Source organism: Populus alba, chromosome 9, assembly GCF_005239225.2.
Source record: "Populus alba chromosome 9, ASM523922v2, whole genome shotgun sequence".
In the NCBI taxonomy this organism is placed as follows: Eukaryota; Viridiplantae; Streptophyta; class Magnoliopsida; order Malpighiales; family Salicaceae; genus Populus; species Populus alba.
In genome coordinates this window covers 10,165,253-10,183,272 of record NC_133292.1, presented here as the reverse complement: position 1 = coordinate 10,183,272, position 18,020 = coordinate 10,165,253, and the positions used below count along the sequence as shown (strand labels likewise).

Here is an 18,020-nt window from a genome sequence, read left to right as displayed (position 1 = left end):
TCAGAGAGAGAGAGAGAGACACCGCGGGTAAATAATTAATTAAATTAAAAGAGTATCACTGGCCTCCACGAAGCACACTTGAAGCTATTCTGAAGTTAAAGGATAATTTCGTCCACCAACAAATAATGGGTGTGCGAATAGACATCAGAGTGTGGGAATAGCACTTTCCAATTTGGTTTCGCCACCAGATATTATGGCCGAGATTGTATTGTGTATGTATATATATAATCGAACCGCCTACTATCACTTGAAGCATATGTTCAGTCCGGAAGTACACAATTTTGTATGCACCAAATTTAATTACCTTAACGTTCCTCCTCCCATGAAATGCACTTAATTACATCTACACGCACACGTGTCCACTAGAATTGGGTTTTATAACCTTGCATTAGGCAAGAACAAAGCAATAATGGACCAAATCTCACCTACAGGAAAATATAGGAGGACTTTGGTCGTTTATTTACTTCGAAAGTTTTTTTTTGTAAAGTGAATTATAAAAAAATAAATTTTTAAAAAATAAATTATTTTTTAATATTTAGTAGTATAATGAAAAATAAGTTGTAAAACACTTTTTAATATTAAAAAATGAAGCTGAAAAATAACTTATTAATATTTTATTTTTTTAAGTTTATTAAAATAATGAGAAAAAAATCTTACAGAATAAAAGTTGAATGAGAATAAAATTGAAAAAAATATATAATTTCATAAATTATCTCAAATAAAATAAATAATAATCAAAATAATAGATATCAAATCTAAAAATAAATAAAAAAAAGATGAAGAAATTAAAATAATAATAATTAACATTTCATAAATTATTTCAAATAAAATAAGTAACAATCAAAAGAATGAGAATCAAATTTGATAGATAAAAAATTTCAATTAAAAAATGATAAGGGAAAAGCAAATAATAATTGTAAAAATAAATAACAAAATTAATATAAAAATTAAATTCTAATGGATGAAATTGAAAAATAAATATTCAAAACAAAATATATATAGTAATAAAAAATTTGAGGACCAAATTTGATATAATTAGCAAATAATATGACACTTAAATTTTTCACAATTTTTCGTAAAGTGTTTTTTTTGCTCAAAATAAAAAGAAAACACTTTCTTGAAAATTAAGTTAAATTTTTATTTTACTGTAAAAATATTTTTCTGTTAATTAATTTTTTTAATAACAAATAAATATAAAAAAATAAACAAGTTTTATAGAAATTCGTTTTTAAGAAATAGACGCAGCCTTAGCGGAGGGGAAATTAGGTCCACTCGTCCTTGGTTCTCTTCTCGTGCACAAGTGAGAGAGAGGGAAAAATCAAGAATTGCTTTGAACTTTAGCAGGGTGGAAAAGACAAGCAAGAAAGGATGTCGCGGTCTACAGAAATTATGTAAGCATGGAAGTATGCTGTAAGCGAACCTTCAACTTTATTATAATGAAAAATCATGACAATTCTTTTTATAAAAATATCTGCAAAAACCAGCTATCAGCCACACCTCCATCACCACAAATGATGTCTCCATTGAGAAGTGCACTTAGATTATAATTATATGATTCTCGGATTCTATTCACCAAAACAATAAATTAAAAACGAAAAAAAAAAAAAAAACAACGGGTTTACTAGGAGTTGTTACTGTATTAAAATAATATTTTTTAAAATTTATTATAAATCTAAAAACATTATAAAAATTAATTTATTTTTTTAAAAAAATAAAAAATAACCGACACTGGAAATAAGAACATTGATGAGTACTGCACATGCCAAGTTGCCAACATTTTTAATAGATTCCATGCAAACAAGCTTCCTTTGGACGATTAAGAAAAGGTGTGTTTCAAGCTTTGTCAACAATCAATCGCATCAAATCCATGATACTTTGACAATATTCTTAATTTCATGCGAAGTTCATAATAAATATCATAAATTTATATGTATGTCGGCTGATGGGGTTTTCTAAAATATGCCAAGGAAGTATGGAAACTTTAAAATTATCTCATAACAGTGTTTATCCATGGTGAATTACCGATCCTCGTTTAGATAATCAATTAAGCTCGTAGAGAAAGTGGACACCTCAACGATTAACCCACGGTGATTTATTTTTTTTCTCTGTTATTAAATTTTATTATTTCTTGAAAACCGCATCATAAGAACACTTTTCTTTAATTAGTTGGATAATATCAGATAATAATATAAATTATTTTTTTAAAATCTTATTTAAAAACCTAAATTATTAAGTTAAGATGATTCTTGGATATGGTATCAGAATCTTGATGGTCAAGCAATCACGAGTTTGAATATCGCTATTTTTATTTATTTGATAAAAATTAAATACAAGATAATATGGACCTGTGCAAGTTTCAAACCTAAAAAACTTTCATTTGAGAAGGTGTGTTAGACAATAATATAAATCATCTCCTGAAACTTTATTTATAAATTTAAGCTATTAAATTAAAATAATTTTTGAATAAATAGCAATCTAGTAAACTTAAATAATTGAGATTTGAAATTGCTTTGCTAAAAAAATTATTAGATATATAATTGTCACATTCAATTCTCTCTTACTTTTGGAAAAGTAAAGATTTTGAAATCTTTTTGTGTATCTATTAATCTGGATCAAAAAGGGTTTATATGATTATGATAATAATTATTTTTTAAAATACAATTAAATTACGCGCTTGCTAACACCCACTAAATAGTCAATATAGGCTTATATATATATATATATATATAATTCACAGAGTGTTTTAAAATATATATTAATTATTTTTAAAGTATTTTTTATTTGAAAATATATTAAAATATTTTTTTATTATTTAAAAATTATTTTTGATATCAACACATCCAAAATCATTTGAAAATATATAAAAAAATTATTTTAAAAAAAATTTAAATTTTTTTAAAAATATTTTTAAAATACAAGATCTAAAATGGCATCACAGGAATAAAAGTTGACGCCAACACGAAGTGCGGCAACACGTGACGACAAATCGTATACGGGCACCCTTCTCTTCCTTGCTTTTAGCATGCAATCGCCAATCCAATAAATTGGAATTGTATAAGAAAATCATAAACATAAACCCCTTTATTTTTGCTGGCTGCAGTTCATTGCAATGCTAGACATAATTATAAAAACATATACATGAAATAACCCTTGTAAAAAAAAAAAATCCAGGCATGATTTTCTTTTGTAAAGTGATGTATATTTTTTAGACACAATTATAATACCCAACCAGACACATGATGCATTCCAAAACTCAGGTTATTAGTTAAAAAGATTGACCAAGTTAATATAACATTGTTTTAGAATTGTTAAAAAAAATAATAAAAATACATCCTTTTAATTTTTTTAAAAAATAAAATTGGATCTCGCGATCCAAATATGGATTGCCTTGTACGATTAACTCTATTTAACAATATCAACTATAATATAGTTTGATGTAAAAGATAAAGTTTAAGTTGATGAGATATAAATTGACTTAGTAAATAAATCAGATTCAACATGTTAAGAAGTGTAATTGCTTTTCAAAGTATTTTTTATATTTAAATATATTAAAATAATTTTTTTTAATTTTTAAAATATTATTTTTTAGATTAAGCGCATGAAAACAATCTAAAATATATAAAAAATTATTTTTGAATAAAAAAAATTAATTTTTTTAAAATATAGGTAGGCCGTGTTTTCAAACTGGAGCAGCATTTTCTATACGTAAAGTAGTGTAATTGTAGGGAGACAAATACCTTTAATCTGCATCAACCCCTAACCTCTCTCCGGGCTTGTCTGAAATAGCAACCTTTTCAATCACTTGCTAATTGCATCTTTGAGTTAGTTAAAGAGAGGTTATTCATTTTCTTACGAGTTAGTTACTGTGTATCACTCTTTCACGGCGTCACGGGATTTGAACTCCCTACACAACACGTGCTCCTATCAACATAGGTTTACATAGACAAATTGCTATTTTTTGAGGAGTAGCATAGTTCATTAGATTTATTTCTACCCTCCACTCTTTTTTTTTTTTATTATTTTATTATGTAGGGATTTTTCAACAAGATTTTACATATTAAAATTAAATTTATTTTTTTAATTTAATAAAAAATAAAATATTTATATCAACTCATTAAAATTCTACTTATTATAACTTTAGACATGATTTAGCCCTTAATATTTTTTTATTTGATCAAGTAAAGTGTGTTTGTTATTGTGAATCATAATGCTTTTTAAAATTTTTTTTTTTTTAAATATATATTTTATTTTTAATATGAATGCATTATAATTTAAAAAAATATTAAAAAAATAATTTAATATTTTTCAAATCAAACGTATTAAAATGCATCTCAATAAAAAGGGGCTCAAGAAAGGTAAAATGAGAACGGGCGCAGGCATAGCATCATAATTTTGGGTGTTTTGAAATGACACAAATGTCTGCCGTTGGAAGCTCCAAAGGAGGCTGGCTACCAAAGTGGCCAATAACAACAACGACGACAACCCCCTTCCTTCTTTCTTTTCAAAAACCTCTCTCCCTCTCGTAACACCCCGTTTGGTTTCACCTCTTCAAAACCGATTAAAAGTCTTCAATCCCTCTTCATTGAATGGAAGCGATACGAAAACAAGCCACGAAACTTAGGGAACAGGTCGCTAAGCAACAACAGGTATCCCTCCAATTCAAACCCTGAAATTCTAGATCCAAGTTTAAAATTCCATTTTTTTTCAGCTCAATATCAATTTATTTATTTATTCTAGCCTTCGATTTATCATTTCTGATTGTTTTTTGGTAAACATGTTGTCTCATGGGATTAGGAATGAGAAAGATCGTGTCAAATCTTTTGCGAATTTGATTGATTTGGTTAAATCTGTGTAGTGTTATTATGCACGGGAGCTGGAAATTGCAGTCTTGGATTATTATCTGAAGTCTTTTCGTGGGTTTTTGAGAATGTTCAATGTAATGTAGGTGTTAGTAAACATGAAAGCTTCTAGGGAAGATTGTTTGCGTTAATTGATTTCTTGCTTCATGAGGATTTTGCTAAGGTTTAGGATTTTATTTTTATAAGTTTAAAGGAGTTTGATTTGGTGGAGTGAAAATGAAGAGAGAATAAAGTGATTGTTTTTATGCATGGAAGGTGAAATTACTTCAAATTTACAATGTACGATTCAGTAAGGAAATGTTTTACGCCACTTCCAATGGTGCTTGTAATCTAGTTCTTTCGATCGAAATGCTTGTTTTAGTGTGTAACTTTGTAATTTGATACTAACCCATCAAGTTGAAGCTCCATTTCATTTACCCTTTTGATTTTGATTTGAGATTTTTTTTCTTTGTGGGTCTTGCAATAAGATTCATGCATGTAACAGACTTTTTTTATTGCGATGCAAGTTTCAATTTCTACGTGCTTTGGTATTGGAACATCAATCTGAAGCTCCACTGGGTTTTATACATTTGATGGTGTTTCCTCAGCTTGACATAATTAGGGTGCATGTCTTCACGGAGCACTGCATTTTATTTTCTCCACATTGTAGTAGTTTGCTCCACAAAACCAGTGTTCTGATTATGCTGGGTGTGATTTCAGGCTGTTCTCAAGCAGTTTGGGGCTAGTGGATATGGAGGTTCAGACACACTTGTTACTGATGAAGCAGAACTCCATCAGCACCAGAAACTTGAGAGGCTTTACATATCAACACGTGCTGGCAAGGTTATCCAGTCCTCCTATGGCATATTGTTCTCCCTTTCTTTTAGTCGTTGACTTATGAATGTCATATGTTTGTTTTCAGCATTTTCAACGGGATATTGTTCGTGGTGTAGAAGGATATATTGTCACAGGATCCAAACAAGTTGAAATAGGTGGGATGGTGGGAATCTTGATGTTATTCCTGTAGTATCATATATATTGAAATCCAAGAAGGTAATGTGGTCTTTTATATAAATTCATTTTGTTCTACAGGAACAAAGTTTTCAGAAGATAGCAGGAAATATGGTGCCGAAAATACATGTACTAGTGGTAATACATTGTCAAAGGCTGCAGTGAATTATGGTCGTGCCCGTGCTCAGATGGAGAAGGAACGTGGGAATCTGCTGAAAGCTCTTGGTACACAGGTTTGATCTATAACACAAATTTCCACATACCTGCATCTTTCATCACTACAAATGAGCTGATTTAAATATTATTAATGAGCTTATGTATGTCTCATTTTCCTATGCTGATTGCACTGTGCTCCATTGCCTTGCAAAGCTGCAAGTGGTTTTTATTAGTTTGCATACTGGACTTTTAGTAAATCATACAAATAAGTGTCAAGAAAGCATTAAATGGGTAAAGATTATGCCTGAAATCCAAAACACTTGAAGAATTATGAAACATTAAAACCGATCTCAAATACTTATAATTAAGTGGAAGAACTGAGGTGTCTCAAGACTGTTGTTTTACTCCATGTTTAATATTTTCTTCATCATCATCCTTGTTATTCACAGAGCATTTTATCATGCTCTTGGTATGGCATTGACTGTTTTTTATTATTAGGTAGCTGAGCCATTAAGAGCTATGGTAATGGGAGCTCCATTGGAAGATGCGCGACATCTTGCTCAACGTTATGACAGGATGCGACAAGAAGCAGAAGCTCAGGTATACTGAAATATCGCTCTCTTTACCAAGTTTTTGAAATGTATGATTCAATGGGCATCTTGTTTTGAATTGCTCCTGAGATTTACTTGCTAGATTTGATGTTCCTTTTACTTGCATGATTCTTATTCAACTTCCTTTGACTTTTGTGTTCCCTAGAGAATTATCAATTGTTCTTCTTTTTCTGATCTAAATATCAATGATCATGAATCAATTCAAGTGCAGTTCACAGCATAATTATCATGGTGTATGGGCTATTCTTTCTCCAAAGTTGTTTAGTTACCCTTCATTTGAACCTAGACAGGCTATTGAAGTTTCCAAGCGGCAGGCAAAAGTGAGAGAAATGCCAGGCAGTCCTGAGCTTGCAATGAAGTTAGAATCTGCAGAAGCAAAGCTGCAAGATCTGAAGTCAAACATGTCAATATTGGGGAAGGAAGCGGCTGCAGCAATGGCTGCTGTTGAAGCCCAACAACAGAGGTTAACTCTTCAGAGACTTATTGCTATGGTAATGTGAATGATCCCTTATCTCTACTATGGATTCAACCAAGTCATGAGTTATGTGTTGGGAAGAGGTCAGATTTAAAGTTTATCCTTCTCTGATTCATGTTCTAATTTGAAGGTTGAAGCCGAACGTGCTTATCACCAGAGAGTCCTTCAGATACTAGATCAGATTGAAGGAGAGGTATTTGAAGTCCTTTTACCAGGCCTGAATTGGAACGGAATAATCCTAATTTTTTGTATTTGCCTTTATTTGGATCATAATCCACATTTTTGCTATTAATAGATGACATCAGAACGACAACGAATTGAAGCGCCTCCCACCCCAAGTGCAGAGAACAGCATGCCTCCACCTCCATCATATGAAGAAGTGAACGGCATGTATGCTTCCCAAGCACATAACGGAACAACGGACAGCATCGGTTACTTTTTAGGGGAGGTTAGTAATTGAATTTATCATGCTGTTAAAGTTACCTTATATTCTTACAAAATTGGACCTTGATGTTGCTTGCATGTTTTTATTTATTTTCTGCCATTTATTTGCTTTTTTATTGCAGGTCATGCATTCATATCAAGGACAATCTGATGTGGAGCTGACTTTGTCAATTGGTGACTATGTTGTTGTTCGAAAGGTTTAGAGCTTTCTGAAACTACTTTTATTTTTTAAAAAAAATTATGTTTCAGATATTTTATTTTATGTCAACCAAAATCCATGCAAGGTTTAATATTCTGCCATGCATTCTCGACAGGTGACAAACAATGGCTGGGCTGAAGGGGAATGCAAAGGTAAAGCAGGCTGGTTCCCATATGGGTACATTGAAAGAAGGGATCGTGTCCTTGCCAGCAAAGTAGCTGAAGTGTTCTAGAGTTTTCTTCCGGGCTGATGATTTTGTATTGAGTGTATGTTCTACACTCTGCATGTTCTCAAATGCGGAGAATGATTGTTGTGGATCGATGATCAAGGGGGAAAAATTGTTGCAAATCGGAGGCCGTCGCTTTCCTTGTGATATACGTACTGATTTTACCTCGTGATCATATTGATATATAAATGCCTTGTTTATTATTTTTAATTATTCTGTGCAACGAATAGCATTAAGATTTTGACCCGAGTTATTGATATTCTGTATGACCGCGAAGACCTCCTTTTTCGCCAGTTGTATGTCACTTATAAGTAGCTTTTCAAAAACTACTTGCCTGTTTAGGAATCAACATTTTAGTTATGGGGATTTTCAAGTGTTTGATAATACTTTTAAAACTAATATCATAACTATTTTCATGTGATTTTTTTTAAACCTATAATCTGTAGCTTTCAAAAGCCATAGCTACATGTAAAAGCCATAGCTTCTCCAAACTGACCGGGATGACCCTGTAGAAGATTTAGCGACTACTTTCCTGTTCTCTTGGAGGAGCGCCTCGAAAATCCCGCCAGGCCAGAAAGTCGGGATGACAATAGAGGCCGAAGGCAACTCCAGTTCTGGTCAAAATTTAACAGTCCATTTTTATGTAGGATACACGAGAACAGAACAAACATAAAAAATTCAATTTTTTTTTTATTAAAATTTAATATAATTTATATGTTTTGGATTGTTTGATGTGCTGATGTCAAAAATAATTTTTAAAAAATAAAAATAATTATTAATATATATTTTAACACGAAAAATTATTTGAAAAACAATCATTATCACACTGTCAAACACACTCTTATATGTGGCCATTACAAGTACTCAAGCATCATAAAACAGAAACTTCGGCAGAAGAAGTCAAGCACTCGGTGTAGTCAGCCATCATCCTTGAAGAGGAATTTTAGAAAATCAACCATCCTGGACAAATGAAGCCTGGTTTCCAACAAAAACGTTTATCACAATAATGAGTCCCATATTTAGCTATTTCCGTAGCAAAACTGACCCTTCTTACTTGATAATTGGTCGGCCGAGAGACGATAAAAAACGATGGACAACGTAACAAAAAGTAGGACAACCTGCATTGAGATTATGAGAGAAAACAGTCGATATTCTTAAGCCAGAAAGCATATGTGCATCTACATGTAAAGTAAGACCGGGAAAAAAGAAACTTAAGTATAGGACACCACTTGGGCGTGCATTTAGCAAGTAAATTGCTTTGAACAACGACTCAACACAGCAGAACTATATTTGGGCTCATTCCTGATTACGTAAGATTTCCTGGCGGAAACAAGAATCGAACGTCAGCCAAAAAGGAAAAAAAAAAACAGAAAACCACATCCACCATGGTTACATTGACAAACCTTATGTTTAGAAACCCAGATTCCCTGCAGTTTTTTTGTATCGCTTCCAATCTGATCGATGTTTCTGTTGCATTAGGATCACTCATGTCAATATGTGAGGGTCGATTGTGTGTTTCCAATAAGCACAACCATCCTCTATTCAATGTAACAAAGAAGTGGAGATATGGTGAAAAGGTTTAAGGGAATCAAACTAGTCCAAAAGGCGGGCTGGCAGCAGAACTGAAATTTTATCTTGTAGCTGATACGACAAGTTGGGTAAACTTAACTTTCCCACAGCAACTTGCTAGGAAAATATATGTTGTTTAAGAATTAAAGGAAGCATCACACCTTGGACTTCAGCGTACAGGAAAAGTCATAGAAAACACCATAGACTTCAGCCAAGAATAGGTTTGATGATAGATTTTAGCATAAACACACCTCGACAAGTCAACATGTTTACTCCAAGTCTTGCATTTTAACTAGACAGCCATAATATTTTTTACATCATATTTGAACACCATTTAAGAAAAACTATAATATTTAAATCAACTAAAAACATGCGCAGCTTAAAATATACAAGGTAAACAAATAAACCAAACACGTACATGTTAAAATCAACAAATCAAAACCCTTCTCAAACACACACACGTATATAACGAATTTTTAAAAAGTGAAAAAAAAAAAAAAATAGTTGGCTTGAAGAGTGAACTTGATTCCTCCCATGTATAAATAGTCATCTAGCTTGGCGGATCCTGTCTCAAAGAAAAGTCTTGTGTACTAACGATGATTCATGTGATCTAGCGAGCTTGTTCATCATTTCTAACAAGGGCAGTGAAAGTAGCAAATGAAGATAGACATATATAGAAAACGTATCGAAGTTTTGTATTGAAGTTTCCATCTCTACTTTTTTTAATTTATTCTGAAAAAAAATTAAAAACCTGCGAATACATTTTTTTTTTGGAATGGGCATAAATAATTAATTGACAGTAACAATGCCCTCGTTTTACATGTTGAAATTGAAAATTTTAATTTTCTACTGAAACATGCTTTTCGAGAAGTTTTTTTTATATTTTTTTTTTCTTAAAAATGTTTTTTTAGTTTTTTCTATTAGAAACGTGGCCTAAGCCCAAAAGAAACGAGAAAGAAGAGTAGCTATGATCATGGAGATGGCCACCGCTGAGTTCTTAAAGACGAATCTTTCATCCTATGGACAATCCTATCTGGGATTTTCATGTTGCCCTTGCTGCTTCTCCCTGGCATATCGTTGCTGTGTCACAAGACTCGAGGCCATATTACCTCAAATAAGGGCAGATCAGAAATCAGTCCCTCGTCACCGGAAGACGAGTAACAGGAAGAGACAAGGTCCCCTAGGGGTGGACATTGTTGCTCAACAGAGGGTCAACAGCTGCTGTTTAACTCGAAAAACCTCAAGTTGGTATTATTGCTTCATCCACAAAAGAACTACGATAACAACCAAAGAGGACCTTAGTTCTACGCTCGAGAGTCCTGAATGGCTGATAAAGACTACAGGTGCATTATAAATTACAACTATAAGGGATTGGAAGCTATGGGAACTGTAATAACATTTTAATACTGCATACACTCTGAGTTTAAACTGTAGCCATTATAAGGTTACACAATTATAATAAAAGCAGCTTCCATGGAATAGAGCAGGCGCTTGTGAAGCCAGCCATCATCCATATGCACACTGGGGAATTCAAGTAATCGACCATCCTGCGCATCAACATACAAAGTTTTTTAGAAAATCATTACCATGATATCAAATCCAATCAATAATTTCTTTTTCTGGCACAACTTACCCTAGTAACTTGATCGGTTAGCAGAGAGATAAGCAAAAATAATAGACAACATAATGAAGAGGAGGATGATCTGCATTAGATGATAAAAGAAATCAGATGATATTCGCATTTGAAATTCTTGGATCAACCCACAAAGCATAGGAGATGCATATAGTCATTCAACTGTAGATTAATCAGTAGGATTGAAACGGACAGGAAAAAAAATGGAAATAAATAAATTGTTTTGAACAACAAAGTTTCAACCAGGCTACACAAGAGGAAATCCGGTTGACAATTCAGCAGAACTCACCAGAACAGAATTATATTTTAGCTCATTCCTAAGTATGTAAGATTTCCTGGTAGAAGCATGAAAGAATGTCAGCCCAATAAAATAACAAAAAAACAATTCAAGGCTCGGAGGATAGCTTGACAAACCTTTTGTTTAGAGCCCCGGATTCCCTGCAAGTTTTTTGTAGTGCTTCCAGACTGCTCAATGTTTTTGTTGCATTAGGATCGTTCTTGTCAACCTGCAGTATCCAATTGCACATTTCTCAATATAGGCACCAAGAAAATTTTGCAAACAAACTTGAGGATCAAAATCGAATCCATAAATATTCAGTAGCATCCTAGTGAAAAAGCTCCCTCCTTTATACATAAACTTCCATTTTCCGAATCTAACAAAACCACCACAGTTGTTGATTGTTGTTATTAAGATGCCACATAGTTAATTAATATGCTATCTCAAAGGCTACCACCACACAGCAAACAATGTGGCAACCTACTATCATTTGCTCATCCCCTCGTTCATCAACCCTGAGGGGATTGATACAAGCAAATATATTCATTATTATTAGGGAAGATTCCACCACCTCCCTTCTATGAAATTATTTTCTAGAAAGTCTAACTGGCGTAGATCTACTTAGGTTCAATGAGATGAACGAGCACAAAACAAGCTGGCAAGAAAAACTGAAGCATTATAGGGTTCGGTGTTTTTTACAAGCAGGATAAATATAACTTTCATACTTGAACTTGCCAGGAAAAGCAATGTCTTCGTTAGAATTAAGGAAAGCATCATACCTTGGACTTCAGCATACAAGAGAAGTCAAAGAAAGCTCCATAGACATCGGCCATTGTTTTCGTTCGATGAATAACTTGAGCGGTAAGACCTAGAAATAGGTTTGGCATTAAATTAAACATCATTGAATAAGGAATTATGAAAACCCAAGCCTTATTATTTTGATGCAGGTACTTAATTAACAAGCCAGAATCCTTTGTACAATAAAGAGCAGCAGGGGACAGGGGTGATATGGTAGATGGGGTGTAAATTTTTTAAAAATAATCCGAGATATGCAAGCTGGGGCATGATTTACTTAGTCTGAGAATTATGCAGTTCCCAAACAAACAAATGGTATTTGTGGAATGGTCCATCTGGTAATAACCTTATTGTATTCTAAAGAGAGATGATATCTTATGTTGCATTTGCATTCTAGATGCAATTCTACATTTATGATAACATAACAATGATCAAAACCTTCCAGTCTTCATGAGATATTTACATGCACCAAAACAATTTCTGTTATTGGTATAACATTCCACCAGTTTCAGATGCCAAGAAAATAATGCAGTCTATAAAGTAATCTTACCTCGTCTCATCTTCACTACACCTCTGAAGACATTGATGTCGTTGTAGCACATTGCTAGGGTTCCGATAGCCATGACCTAGGAGGAGAGGGGTCAAATTAGAAGAAAGCTTCCACCAGAACATCCATTATAGCTAACACTAAACATAAAACTACACAATTATACTAAAAAATATTGTGAGTTTTCTTCACCTTGTAATAAAATATATGACATGATAATTTTTTTTAAAAAATTGCAGAATAAGTGAAAAGGCATAAGAACGAGTCAAGTGGTCAAATTACAAGACATGAAACAATGATATCTTCAAAGGTCAGTTCAAGCATATTTCTTACCTGAGGGATAGCACAAAACCGAAATATAGCAGGTTCCCGCAATGCAGACATGTATTTCAAGCAATCATCCACATGTATCAAGGAATTGGTAACCATGTCATTCAAGCACTGTACTGCCTTGACCGAGTTCTCTTCATATTTCAAGTCCTGAGGCACAAAACAAAAAACAGGGAGAGAGTTAATCAGATGGGTGAGGCCAAAAATAACATTGTCACATTTCAAGTATCGTACTTATATTTACATCATTCTTGAACATAATGGCTACAAAGGGATGTTTATGGTACTAAAGTTGAGACGATAAATGGAAAAGAAGCAAACCTCAAGCTTGTTGACATATTTACTCCAAATCTCGCGAGGCCAAAACATGCGTGACTTAGGTATCTCATTTATGTCCTCCAGATAATCACGAATAATGTTTGTTTTCTAAGTTTAATCAAATCCAGGATATACATGTTAGAATTACATTTCAAACAAAGTTAACCCGCAGATAAAGCACATCAATGGCTCTTGCATCATAGTCAAACCTGAAGAAACAATCCCATTGAATTGGAGAGGCTATCTGAAGCCAAATCTTCTAATTCAGAGGCATGGAAAAGCTTGGACAAGCCCAGTCCAACAACTCCTGCTACATAGTGGCAATATTCATCATAGTCATCAATGGTTTCCACCTGCAGATGAGAAAGTCTAATGGCATCACATAAACATAGCATTTTCCATTCTGTATTAAGAAAAACTGAAGAAATCGAAGCTTGTGCAATTTGATGATTAACATGAATAATGAGGAAACTGTTAAAGCCCTGTAGGGTAGAATATAGTTCTGTCAGCATATTTTATTGAGTTCAAAGACTTTCTTTAGCTGACATCCAAAGGGATCACACAGCCATCCCTAGTGTCCTTTGCTATCTCTAGGAGGATGACTAAATACTCTAGATTTCGCTATTCATTCTTCATTCTCTTGATAATCTATTCATCTTCTATCCACGACCCAAATAAAAATTGCATGGGTTACTTGATAACCAAGCACCTGATTCCTGTGATGCATATAGCTTGAGCTCACTACAGTCTACAATATACATGTGCATATTTATTATACTTTTGATATCATGATGGATGCAATCACACAGACACCCGCATTTGTATCATGTATCACGCAATTCCGTAGTGGAACCTAGAGAAATCCTTTTTTCCTTAAGTTAGTTATCCATGCACCATTCAATGCCGCATTCCAACACCCCACATAACTAACCTCCTTGCAGATAAACTTTGCCATCCCTGCACCCATTCTTTTGGTAATATCCTCAATTGCCTCCTGGTAACTGCAGAATAAATTGAGTTCCATAAGTCTTCTATTGAAGAAGAAACAGGCACACAGACACTATTGTGATTGGATGCAATGAATTGTTAGAAGTGTAGAGCACATTATATAGACCCTGAATCAATCAGATCCTCAATCAGCATGTAATCAAACAGGAGGCAAAATGAGGTAGAACTAACCCTTTTCCAAGCTCTAGAAAAGCAGTTGAAACATCATGGAACTGGTCCATAAGAACCTTGTAGTCCTTGGTACCACCTTATGCAAAAGAAGAATCAAATTAGAGTGAGCAAAAATATTCAATTGACATTACATTTTACAAATACAGGTGCCATGGAACTGTTGCCTCTCACAAGTAAACTTCTCTGGCTACCTTAAAGAGGAGAGATTGTCTCAGACATAAATCAACTGTTTGTAAGAGATAAATGTAAAACAAATTTTATAAAAATGTTCAAGCTCTTGGACTAGACACTTGAGTCATCAAACTAAAAATGGTAATATCAGAACGTAATTTTATAGCAGACCATTAATGCAAACGATTTGCAGGCATTACAAAGCACCCTTATGTCAACTGATTATAGTTGTTATAAACAAATATTGTTAAAATCTGTATTGTGATTGAACAAAAGAATAGGAGCCAATCCTAACTTAAATTGGTATAGTCTAGATGCCCTATTTAGTCAGTACAAGAAATTACTTGCACAGAGAAGAAATGTAAAGTTTGGACGGATGAAATTATCAAGCTAGATCTCAGCAACAAATTTATTCAAGTCAACTGTTCTCCAAGTTGTAGAATCAAGGATATCAAAACTAAAATTTCAAGACTCACATGAGAAATGCCAATTGCGATCATAAATGTGGCGGTGAAAAGCTATCAGAATAGGTACTTTGACGTCTGTAGGTATGCTTGTATCATCCTCTGTAAAGGAATCATCGAAAACATTTAACAAAAAACAATGAATCAACTAACAAAATAGCATCAATAAGTACAACGGTTAAGTGGAAATCAAGTGTTATTCAAACAGAGTGCTTCAAGGAAACTTCTCCTCGCAGTAGGCCTTAACTAAGCAAAACCAACAGCTCTCTCCTCTCAAATTTCTTTTTTCTTCAAAAAAAAGACCTCGGGACTGCGGTTACAAAACTATCATCTAAACTAAAATCTCCACTAGCCATTTATTAGAATATCAAAAACTCTAGAGCTAGCAACTTTAAACTCAATATGACACACGCCGATTCTAAAATCCATCAAAACATAATTGAAGAAGTAGCAACAATTGCCCAGCATAAAACACTACATCATTAATCTTAAAACGCAACGAAACACATTTAGGATGCATCTCTGCCAGAAATAGAAACAAAAATCACAGACAAAGCACAAGGTTAACAAGAACAAACCAACAGTGTCAAGGGCTCGAAGAACCAAGTAAAAAACGCACACCTGAAAACCAAAAAAAAAAAAAAGATTATTAAATACTTACTACACAAAACCCCGATCAAAACAACGCAAGACAATAAAAAGTGTAATGTAAAATATAATTACAGCGTTACGGAGTTCTGTGCCAAGCTGTTGAACAACGAAAGAAAAACTACGAGAGACCCGAATAAGCATGGAATAACAGAAAGCCCAGTGAGGTTCAGACGGGATCTGTTTTGCAGCATGTTTAACAGCCATTTTCAGCTTCAATAGTGGATATAAATCATCTGGGTGTTTTAATATCGCTCCCAAACTCCCCATTTTCGATTTTTTCAAAAACAAAATCCAAATCAGAGATCACCACCCAGAGTTTACAAATCCTTTTTTTTTTTGGTGGCTCTTTTCTGTGCGTGCCAAAAGGAGATGGGACAGAGAGGCAAATGTCAGTTTTTTTCGGTGATGTTGAGGGCGAGGAGGGAAAGGTTTTTTAATTATTTTTATAGCGGGGGTGGTGGGCGTGGTCCCGCGTGAGTATTGAATTTTTTTATTAAATAGTTACGATTTTTGTCCTCTCTCGGACTCGTACTGATTCGTTTTTATCGAAGTTCAAGCAATCGTAGCGTGTAACACAATCTGTGGCCGTTGAGGTTGTTTTTAAATATTTTTTTATTTTAAAATAATATTAAAACATAAAAAAATTTAAAGTAATAAAATAAAATAAATATTTTTAAAATATAAAAATAAAAGTCGACTATATGTAAGTCCACAAATTACAAGCTCCTGTTATCTTGGTGGGCCTTTTAAAATTTCATCATTTTTTTTGTGAAAAATGATCAATGCCGTCAGTCATGTGGTGCCTCAATAACATGTTAGTGCCACATGGCGTGTTGATGTCATTATCATGTCAGTATATCTGTTAATATTAAAGTAAAAAAAAATATTTGACATGTCGAACATTATATCATCTCCTGTGTTTATGTTGAAGTGTTTAAATATTAATATGGTATTTTGAATGGTGTGTGTGTGTATATTTTATTGCGTAGTCTAATGAATTTTTTTTTTAAGAGTTAAATATATTGAAGATGAAGAAATTATTTTTCTATTTTGAATATTATATATATATAAATATATTTATTGTATACTCCAATGAAATTTTTTTTCTGAAGAGTTAAATATGTTGAAGATGAAGAAAAAAATGCTTTTTTTAAAGAAGTTTGAAATATATTTTTATTCACTTAGCTGTATTTAATTGGATTATTTTTTTACTAGTGTTATTTTGCTGGTTTTAGCTTTTTTGATAAATATATATATGAATATAATTTTTTTTTTAAAAGCTATTTTTGCTATTCTTCTACCATGCTGCTAATTGAGAGAGAAAACAGCTAAAAGGACAGATTTTTTAATTTTGCTATTCATCTCAAGGTTAATTGTTAGATTAAATTTAATAATAATATAAAAAAAATTTATTTGTAAGTATTGATAGTCTTACACCTATTTCATACATATTTGTTAGATTTTTTTTTTTTAATTTTCTAGTCAAACTTTGTCGGTGGTGATTTAAAATTGAAATGGAAAATTGTTGTTTTATCAACAACACGAGAACCAGCATCCCAAATTCCCCCCACTTTGACAAATATAATGGTTTTTTTTTTTTTTTTTTTTTTAATTTTTTTAAGAGAAATTAATTTTTTTTATTTTTTTTCTTCAAATTAATGTTTTTATATTTTTTGATATGCTAATATTAAAAATAATTTTTAAAAAATAAAAAAATATTATTTTAATATATTTTTAAATAAAAAATACTTAAAAAAATAACTATTATTATACTTTTAAACACCCTTTAAGTAATTAAAATTAATGGCTATTGACAAAGTCAACTTTGATGGAATCTATTGCGTTCCGGCCTAACAAATATATACGTGCACTTGAAGAGATTTTGGCTTGGGAGAAAGTAAATAGAAGATATTGTGCTGGATTGCGAATCTAAATTTAGACCTTGAATTGTAATAACTTAAACTAGATTGGTAACAAAAATTGAATTTATTTATTAAAATTAATTCATAATATAAATTGAATTATAAATATATATAAAATTTATTCAATAAAAGAAAAGAAAAAAAATATTATACAATATTACACCTATTAAAAATATTATAAAAAACAAGATATTTTTAAATTTT

General features: G+C 32.5%; 2 protein-coding genes across 2 annotated transcripts; one reads left to right on the top strand and one right to left on the bottom strand.

The window, feature by feature from the left end:
- The first annotated feature begins 4,405 nt into the window (after nucleotides 1–4,405).
- On the top strand, nucleotides 4,406–8,170 carry LOC118058961 (SH3 domain-containing protein 2). Its single transcript, XM_035071773.2, has 10 exons — nucleotides 4,406–4,646; nucleotides 5,559–5,681; nucleotides 5,761–5,830; nucleotides 5,931–6,082; nucleotides 6,504–6,605; nucleotides 6,907–7,107; nucleotides 7,222–7,284; nucleotides 7,387–7,539; nucleotides 7,658–7,732; nucleotides 7,850–8,170. The coding sequence occupies exons 1-10, from the start codon at nucleotides 4,587–4,589 to the stop codon at nucleotides 7,964–7,966; spliced, it is 1,116 nt and encodes a 371-aa protein (XP_034927664.1). The 5' UTR covers nucleotides 4,406–4,586; the 3' UTR covers nucleotides 7,967–8,170.
- A 2,583-nt stretch (nucleotides 8,171–10,753) lies between these two features.
- LOC118058960 (squalene synthase 2) lies at nucleotides 10,754–16,320 on the bottom strand. Its single transcript, XM_035071772.1, has 14 exons — nucleotides 15,967–16,320; nucleotides 15,822–15,864; nucleotides 15,256–15,345; nucleotides 14,609–14,684; nucleotides 14,361–14,430; nucleotides 13,639–13,782; nucleotides 13,433–13,537; nucleotides 13,115–13,261; nucleotides 12,785–12,860; nucleotides 12,219–12,307; nucleotides 11,577–11,668; nucleotides 11,452–11,497; nucleotides 11,163–11,232; nucleotides 10,754–11,076 (listed from the first exon to the last, which is right to left on the bottom strand). The coding sequence occupies exons 1-13, from the start codon at nucleotides 16,159–16,161 to the stop codon at nucleotides 11,164–11,166; spliced, it is 1,242 nt and encodes a 413-aa protein (XP_034927663.1). The 5' UTR covers nucleotides 16,162–16,320; the 3' UTR covers nucleotides 10,754–11,076; nucleotide 11,163.
- Between the last annotated feature and the right edge of the window lie 1,700 nt (nucleotides 16,321–18,020).